Source organism: Mangifera indica, chromosome 14 (genome assembly GCF_011075055.1).
Source record: "Mangifera indica cultivar Alphonso chromosome 14, CATAS_Mindica_2.1, whole genome shotgun sequence".
NCBI classification, from domain to species: Eukaryota; Viridiplantae; Streptophyta; class Magnoliopsida; order Sapindales; family Anacardiaceae; genus Mangifera; species Mangifera indica.
This window is the reverse complement of record NC_058150.1, coordinates 152,760-162,282: the sequence shown is the minus strand read 5'-3', so window position 1 is coordinate 162,282 and position 9,523 is coordinate 152,760. Positions and strand designations below refer to the sequence as shown.

The window sequence follows — 9,523 nt, the reverse complement described above, 5'->3', positions numbered from 1 at the left end:
TGCTAATGGCTACAAGCAAATTGAGATATTGTTATATAATTAGATGATTTTGAATTAAAGATAAAATAATTAATTAGATTACTCAATTATACGATGATATGTTAATTTTTTTAAAACTATTAGTAGCCAATGTTTGTATTGTACATATATTATTACTCAAATTATAAGATTATACTCATTTATAATGAGTTTCAAATTGGGAGCTAATGCTACATGTGTCACTAATGTCATTGGATATGACTGAATGATTTTAAATTAAGAATAAAATAACACTCAATTACATAGTAATATATCATTATTGATACTCAAATTTGTACTTATTATAAGTGTACGTAGCATCACTCAAACAATGTTACATGCACTTTTAATAAATACTAATTTAAGTATCAATAATGATATGTTACTATGTGATTGATTATCTATTATTTTATCATTATAATTTACAATTAATTAATTATATAATAACATATTATTATTGACATTCAAACTAATGCTCCTTATTAGTGCAAATAGGTTTACATGAGACTTGTGATCCTTTAGGGCAAAATATAATGCTTCTAATTATTCATAGTATAGAGATGGAAAAGATGAATAAATTGAGAGGTAGCTAGATCAAAATGTCAATATCCAACATTATTACGAGTACAAATAAATTGACAGTATTATTATGTAACTATATGATCTAATTATTTACTTTATTTTTAATTTAAAATTATTTAATTACATAATAATACGTCAGTATGTTTGTACTTGTTATTATCTAATATTTGTACATGAAAGTATTATTGTTATAATGTACTATGCGATCACCTATTTAGAATGAGATAATTTGAATTGAAATACTTAGCAGTTTAATGACTATGCCTGCAATAGGTCCTCATTAATGGTGAGCATTATTCTAGCTAATCTTCTGATACAATGGCTTCTTCTGTGTGTATACACGCACACACACCCCACATTGGCTATGACTCAAATACACAGCAACCTGCAGAGTCTCCACAAATACTGCCATCATCCACCTTGATTACCAGACTGCAGCAGCATTTTATTTTGTCAAAAATGTTTGATCATAATTCTTATTGATCACTCAAGCTGCATTAAAATAAATTAGAAAGAACTGCTGCAGCAGTGATAATGTTAGAATTGATGAACAGATTAGTTTCATGAAGGCGAATTTCTCATTTATAATATGAAGCAGCCTACTCTTTATCCTTCATGATATTTTAATTATAAGAGTGCAGTCCTAGTTTCGTTTTGCAGGTTAATTTCTTTATTCTTGGCTTGACAGATTTGCTTGGTGTTGACACAAACAACATATAAAGCTTTGAGAATATTTGGTCTGCATCAAACATTGAAATGAAATGACAGGTTAGTCCTCAAGTTCTCAAAGTTTGTTATGTTGCTGTTAGTGTTCCATGGTAACTTTTGTTCTTATAAGAAAGTGTTGGCCTAAACTATAATTTTGATCTTATAAGAAAATGGTTTGTAATGGAATTAGGGCAAGCAAAGGGGGAATCAGTGTTTTTTATATAAATTTTTACTAGCACAAGAATTTCATATGTTGCAGATTAATTGTTTATTAATATAAATAAATTAAATAAACTCAATAACTCACACTTGTATCGGTAATTTAGAAAGTCTAAGAGATATTTATAATATGCTTATATAACACCCATAAAACATAGGATATATATCTTTTCTATTAAATTAAAAACAATATCAAATTTGTCCACATATGCAAAATTTTCTAACATTAACCTGATAATCCTTTCTGCGAATAGCTAATTTAGATTTCTAGCCAGTAATTCGAGAAGAAACGAACCTAATTATACAAGTGCTGTAATACTTTCAAGCTTTGTATTGTATATTTTGTCATTTGTCTACTACTTCAAATGCATGCCCTGGTTCAAATTTAGCCCTCTCCATATACAGTCAGATGGCAGGCTTTCATAGGAAGCATGTAAACTTTCAGTCGAACACATTCATAAGTCTGCAGACACAAGAGTACATCCACAAAACAGCCGGAAAAGATCAAGCACACCAATTCCTTTTCATCTTTTACATGTGTTCTTACGTCATTTGCTCTTCTCTATTTTGTCACTCTCTCAACTTTTGATTGCTACAAACCAACGGCTGTCAGTATAAGTCACACTGAGTTGTCTACATGCATTTTACACAGCAACTCATGTGCAGAGAATCTCTGGTTTCTCCATTCTTGAACTGGCAGGTGAGGATTAAAGGGGCTTTTTCACACTACTTTTTGGTATAATTTTTCTACCAAACAGCTACATTAGAAGCGGTTGATTTTGCATTGGACATTGTGAAGTTTTTTTGTCTCTATGTGAAATGATTCCTACCTTGATTTCAATGCAGTGATGGAGGTTTTACAATATTTGTAACGTGGTGTTTTTGTAACCGACGGCGTTGATGCGATCCATCTGTTCCAATCAAACAAAATGACGGTGGCATTTTCTCAGGTGGGTTGCCACACGTGTCCTTCTCTGCTTTCATAAACTTTTTTATGCCCTATGCATGTCTTATAGGTTACACTAATTCATCATCCCCTCTCACCTCTTACTGCGCTATATAAACCCTACCATTCTTCACTTCAAACTCACATCAATTTCAATTTCTTCTTCAGTTTCTTCTTCTTTGTGGTTTGGCAATGGCTGCTTCTGTTGACCCTCTTGTCGTTGGAAGGGTTATTGGGGATGTTGTTGACATGTTTGTTCCTAGTGTGAACATGTCTGTTTACTATGGTGCTAAGCATGTGACTAATGGCTGTGACATCAAGCCTTCCATGGCTATCAATCCCCCTAAGATCACTATTACTGGCCGTTCTGATGAGCCTTATGCTCTGGTTTGCTCTCCGTTCGGTTTCTTTTTGTATATATCTACATAATTTCATGCATGGTGTTATATGCTATGAATGTTAATGGCGTTTAATTGTTTGTTGAAGGTGATGATTGATCCTGACGCACCAAGCCCTAGCGAGCCCAGTATGCGAGAATGGGTTCACTGGTCAGGAATTGCTTAAATCTCTTTCTCTACCAACTTAATTAATTATGTTTGTTCTCCATTGATGTTCAATTTTCTCTTCATACAATCTTGTTTCTGTTTTCAGGATTGTGGTGGACATTCCTGGTGGCACTAACCCAACCAAAGGTGAAAAAATGGGCAGTGAAAAGCTATCAATGCTTTCAACTGCATACATGGCAGAAAAAATAAAATCATTTGCAGAAAATTCATTCTTTCTTTTGATTTTGTTGCATGCACGCATACATATATTGAAAATCTTTATCATTTCAAAGTAGATCTATGGTTAAAATATGCAGTAGCTGCACGTTAATTCAGTAGTGCTTTTTCTGAGAGTCTACATAGTACGAGGCAAATCGAGGATGATTATGATAATTTTGAGAAATTCTTTTGGGTTATATCACATCACATCAACATCATTATCATGATAATGAGCATATATGTACTAATCCTGCTCTAACATATGTCCATGGCCGCAACATTTCCCAATTGATATCGAAGCAATACAACTGTAAATTCTCTCTTCTCTTGGACACATGTCATGCGTCATTCTCTTCCTGCTACATAACAAATATGCTTTCATGTTCATGGAGAAAGAAATGTTTTTGGTTCTGAAAATACAAAAGCATGGCATGTTGATACGTGTTTGATTCTGGAAGCGACAGGTATCGCACATGTCCATGATAGCCTTTACACTTGTGACTCCATCTGTATCATCTGTTTAGAAGATTAGTGTTTCTGAAACCACATGTCTGTCTAATATCTCTGCACTTTTCATACATGTAACAATCCACTTGTGGGTGACTGATCGGTTGCAGGGAAAGAGATTCTGCCATACGTGGGTCCACGGCCACCAGTGGGCATTCATCGCTTCATCATGGTGCTGTTTCAGCAGAAGGGTCCATTAGGGGTGGTGGAAAAGCCAGCGTCTCGTGCAAACTTCAACACTAGACTTTTTGCAAGGCATTTGGATCTTGGTCTCCCTGTGGCCACCATTTACTTCAACTCTCAGAAGGAGCCAGCCAGCCGCAGGCGTTGAGCCATGCATGGAGAAGCTGTACAAGAAGACAAGTTAGAGTCAGCGATGGAGGCAGAGGGCTGTGGTGTGGCCTAGTGGCTTCAAAGCGTTGCCGTTTTAGTCCTGGTATTAGTGTGTGTGAGTCGTAAATAAACTTAGTTAAGCTTAATTAAGGCGTTTGTTGCTTGTTCAAAGCTGTAGTCTGTTAATTTTCAACACAAAACCATCGTTATCTGTCTTCCTTCATATTTGAATCCTACTGAAAGATTCAAATCTTACTTCTTTCAATGACTCCTTAGCTTGTGAATTATATGTGTGTATATATATATATATATAACGCTTAGTCACATCATCTATTATAATGTTATTTTCTTGGATTTCAATGTGATTTGTAACTTGTATTTTAATTAATTAGATCTAATGTACTAAAAATATATCTCTAATCCAATTTGCAGACAGGCGTAGAGAGGATTTTTTGAAAAGTCTCATAGTTACTCTACGGAATTCCGATTAGAATATTCAGTAACATATTAGTGGACGTATACTTTCATGTAATGAAACAAATTACTTAAAAAAAAAAAAAGAAGTCTTTATTTTCTCTGTTACTTACACAAAATTACAACCAAAAATTATACAGCAATGCAGGGATTAACATCAAAGTCTTGAACCTATGAACACAACATGCCGGACGGTGCGGACCTTGCAAAAACACATGATCCACATCAGATCTTAGTCTAACCTGACCCCTGTAAACTACTTATAAACTATTCATTTCATGTATTCAAGTTAGGGGTGGACAATTTTAGTTTGTAGAGCTAGAGCTCATCTTGAAATTGATGATGGCTTTAGAGCTCATTTTTTCTTTTAAATTCTTTTACTAGTCTTTTTTTATTCTAGCAATTCTTCAATTTCTTGGGTGACTATTTTCCTTCTCTAATTACTTTTTACAAACTCAAAATGTCAATTCTCGCTCTTCCTAATTCTACTAGGTGAACATCTCTTACTGGCATTTTAGTTCAACCCACGTATAAATGACACGGCTGATAGTTGACTTCAATGTTACTTTCATAAGTTTAACCAAAGAAAAGTTTGACCCTAGGACACTATTTTATTCGTTTTTATATAGAACTAGATGAATAAGCAGTAATCAAATGAGAGGTATATATTTGAGAGAATTAAGATATGCAGATGAAAGCAAAATTCACCTGCCAAGTACGTTAAAAGCAGTTTTCATGGCAAATTGACTGGTAGACAGATATAGATGCTTTGTCTTTCTGTTTCTGCTACAGATTGGTCACATGCAACTACTGCTACCAACACAATTCAATTACCAAAGCAACCTATACATATTCTGCAACAACTTGTTGAACATTTGGTAGTTGAGCCGACCAAGGCCTCCTCATTCACTATCCTCCAAGGGCCAAATGCCAAATCCCAAGTTAGCCAACTGTTTCAAATTTTACTTTACAATCACTGAGTAGAAACTACCTTGTAATTCTCGACAACTGAGCCATCTAGCAACAGTATGGGATCTAGCCACAAATTAAACCTGTTATTTAATCACCCTTGCTCTCTTAATTTGTATATTCAAAGGGGAATAAAATGACCCCATTGTTAATGTAGAGCCAATTAATATAGTGTTTTTGTGTGATTAATGATTTATTTCATGTACTGATGATCTCGTAATTACTTTCTGATGCAAAGCCTACATATATATATATATATATGTGTGTCTTTTTAGTCATTTGTTCAGAGTAAAGGCTGATAAAAGCATCACGAAACATTTCTGCAATTATCATTTATAAAGTATTCAACCATCCAAAGTTCTGTCATCCTAAGAAGCTGATGAGATGGTTCCATATTGGTTCTATCTTTTTTAGCTGCCAACAATCTATTATGCAAAGTACAAAATGATATTGCTGCAGCTTTTTCTTCAGTTATGTAAATACGCAGCCAACTGATAATCAAAACATAAGTTTTTATTTATTTATTATTGAAATGAGAAAAGCTAGTGCTATAAGAATGCACAAATGTATATATTACTTCGCCAAATACCGTTGAATACGTATGCTTGAGAGATGCTTAAAATTGCACAGCATCATAGATGAAAAATTGAGAGACTGTGTTCGATTAGGGGCACAGATGAAAATTCTGTATTTTGGTGATCATATATAGAATATAATTACTGATGAATTATCTTCCATAGAATTCTTCAACAATTCTAACTCTCCATGTGAGAAGAGTTAAATCTTTAGGAAAAGATAAAAGGGTGGAAATAAGGGTAGATTGGATTTAAGCTAGTTTGAGCGTGGATCGTTGCTCAACTTAAAAAAGTTGAGTTTGAATTAAAAAAAATTTCAATTTGCAGCCTTTAGCTTTGCATTTGATTTTTCTTTTACTTTGTGTTGATTACTCCTTTGTTTCTTCTCTAGTAATACATACTGTTTACCAATCGAGCAAACCAAACTTAAACTAAAATTAATCATCTTGGATTCAAATTAACTTGAATTGACCTGATTAATTCACCCTTATAATCTCTTGGAGAATGTTTAATTTTTACTTGACAAGATTTGCAATTGATATATGCTTATTGTATTGTCTTTTAAACATCTCCATCTAAAAAAAATTCTTATCTAACCATATCTAATGGTAAATTTAATAAATATTTTTTATAATTCTTATTACATTTAGTCATAGTTCACTAGCGACAGATAAGTGTTATACATCACAAGTCTTATTATCACATATAAAGAACAAAAATAGTCTTCAATTTATGATAATCAATTCAATAAAAAAGAACAAAATTGTACAAAAAAGTTGAAAAAGGAATTCATATTACACTTTTTTTTTTTTTAAATAAATGATCATAAAATTGGAGATCATATGGTGTATACACAAAGAGAAGTATATTCTAAGTCAAGTCGATTCCAAACAAGAGTTAGATTGAGTTTGAATTAAATTGAATAATAATAGTAATATTGAAAAAGACAACTAATTTAAAGAAAATAAGAGGAAAAAGAATCTTAAAAGGAAAAAAAAAAAAGGGCTAAAAAAGAAACCACGGTTTAAAAACATTTCATTGTACAAGACCATTAGAATAGACAATGGTATATATATACATTTATTTAAAAGATCCATGATATGAAAAATATTACAAACACGATTTGTTCTATAAACATGTGTTTTATGCTCTAATCACAGTACTTTTCTTAAATCAAAATGTAAATCCTTATACGTCAAATAGGAAATTAGTTATTGGTTAAATACTGCATCAAAATCAATTGAAAAGAAGAAGTGTGGAGGATTTGATTGGCATGTCCTCAGAATCTTTTGCATCACTATAAACTAAGTTTTGCTTATCTTCCAAGGGATCAGAAGCAGCAAGTTTGAGGGTCAAATCAGGTTCTTCAGAAGTTAAGGATTTGACTGATGGTGGATGAAGAATAGAAACACTATTAATTCGATGATTATCTGGATTGATTCCCACGCTCAATAGCTTTCTTCTCAGATGAGAGTTCCAATAATTTTTCACCTCATTATCTGTCCTCCCTGGCAACCTTCCAGCAATAAGAGACCACCTGCAATGTATCATATTAATGTTGTAAATTGTATCTTTTTTATGCAGTAATTTGTTTATTTATGTCTATGATGAGGCACCCACTTAGGAGTCTGATAAATAAGGTAGGTTGTTTCTTTAAGTTCAGGAATTATTAATTATAACAAGGTAATTAAGGTTAACAGATTAATTTATAATCACCTATTTCCCAAGAGAGCATGAAGCTTGATGATGAGATCCTCTTCATCTTCACCAAAGTTACCTCTTTTCAGGTCTGGCCTTAGATAGTTTATCCATCTTAATCGACAACTTTTTCCACAACGAAGCAAACCTAATCAGCCAATTTACAGAAAATAATTTACGAAAATCTCTCTCCATCTTTCATCATATCATATCAAAGTTAATGCAATTTTATGTTAATCTACCTATTAGATCACAAAAATATATATTTTAGTGATGAGAAGGTTTACATCATTAATTTCCATAATTTATCAATGCCTTTTCTTTTTCATTCCAACAAAGTTGGAAAAGGAACAAAAAAGGGATTCCAGCTATATTTACTCACTTTTTCCTGTCTCTTTCTCTTTCTTTCCTTTGATTTTTTTGTGTGTGTGTGTGTGTGTGTCTGTTTCACTGTATGTACCTGCAGCTTGTGGAAGTGAGCGCCATTTACCTTCACCATGCTTAGTGATGTAGTCAATGAGCTTCTGGTCTTCTTCTTTGGACCAAGCCCCTTTATTGATGTCTTGTTTATCACAACAAGGTTTTCTCATTATAATTTTTGGGAAAGAACTGTAGGCCTTTGAGTGTGAGACTCTATGTAAGAATTCAGAGAGAGAGAAAGGAAGGAGAAATGGAGAAGAGAATGAGTGAACTAACCAGAAGACAATTACATTTTATTTATCTGTTTATCACACTGTTGACTTGGAATGGTGGTTTTTCCTATCCTTCAACTGTATAGTGATATTTAGATGACTCTTTTGAAATGCTAGGGGTGAGTTTTATCCTAGCCTCAAGCATGTTTAGTTTAAGTTTGAGTTCAAACATCATTGGAGGGTTGTCGATGAGATGAATAATCTCATCAACAGGATAAATATTGTCTACCGGATAAACAAACAAGTCGATATCAATTAAAGTTATCAAACTGAAACTCCACCTCAAGACCTACTCATTCGAGCTAAGCTAGCTCGAATCGCCATTTCTATTTAGGATAGCAAAACATTATACAATATGTGGTTTATATTAATAGATATAAATAAACTAAAGTATCTTCTTCAAAGGGTGGCTTGCATTTAAGTCCCTTAAGGACATACCAAGATAAAACTCTTATCTACTGGTTTAGGGGTTAGTTCTATCCCAAAGAGATGATTTGACTCATAAGAGATTTCTCGTTACAAAAAAAAAAAAACGAACTAAGATATCACCATGCTATTGAGTCAATTTACTCCCACAAAATGAAAAAAAAAAAAAAAATCCATGGGGAGAATCTGTTGAGGAAAAGCTCTGAATTAAGATAGAAAGAGAAGTCACATTGCAAGAAAATTGTACTCGGACGATTCAAATAATAATGCTGCTTATATATCCGAATCTTTAGTCTGTCTCTTTTGCTTCTTCTTTTTAAAGTGAAAAATTTTATTGTCATGCCGAAAAGTTAGATGCAACAGCGGTAAACTCAGCGATCGTTTCCTACGTATGGTGGATTTACTGTTGGGGTGACAAATCCATTGGAATTTCAAGACAATTTTCACGCAGTATTGATTTGAAGCAAGGTTATAAATGGGCGAAGATATATATTCGCCAACCTCTTGATTAGGATGGCAGATTAACCTAAAATTAATTTGATGCATGAATTCTCCCCATTCAACTTGAATGGTAGATGGAAAGATGATATTTGACATTTTAGTAAATTCCTT

At 33.1% G+C, this 9,523-nt stretch overlaps 2 protein-coding genes across 2 annotated transcripts; one reads left to right on the top strand and one right to left on the bottom strand.

Annotated features, from left to right (window-relative positions):
- The first annotated feature begins 2,603 nt into the window (after window positions 1-2,603).
- Window positions 2,604-4,342, top strand: LOC123196039 (protein MOTHER of FT and TFL1). Its single transcript, XM_044609922.1, has 4 exons — window positions 2,604-2,860; window positions 2,960-3,021; window positions 3,125-3,165; window positions 3,855-4,342. Exons 1-4 carry the CDS (start codon window positions 2,666-2,668, stop codon window positions 4,073-4,075), a joined length of 519 nt encoding a protein of 172 aa, XP_044465857.1. The 5' UTR covers window positions 2,604-2,665; the 3' UTR covers window positions 4,076-4,342.
- A 2,804-nt stretch (window positions 4,343-7,146) lies between these two features.
- On the bottom strand, window positions 7,147-8,499 carry LOC123195874 (transcription factor MYB3-like). The gene is made up of 3 exons (XM_044609740.1): window positions 8,284-8,499; window positions 7,812-7,941; window positions 7,147-7,632 (listed from the first exon to the last, which is right to left on the bottom strand). Exons 1-3 carry the CDS (start codon window positions 8,381-8,383, stop codon window positions 7,332-7,334), a joined length of 531 nt encoding a protein of 176 aa, XP_044465675.1. The 5' UTR covers window positions 8,384-8,499; the 3' UTR covers window positions 7,147-7,331.
- Window positions 8,500-9,523: the final 1,024 nt, after the last annotated feature.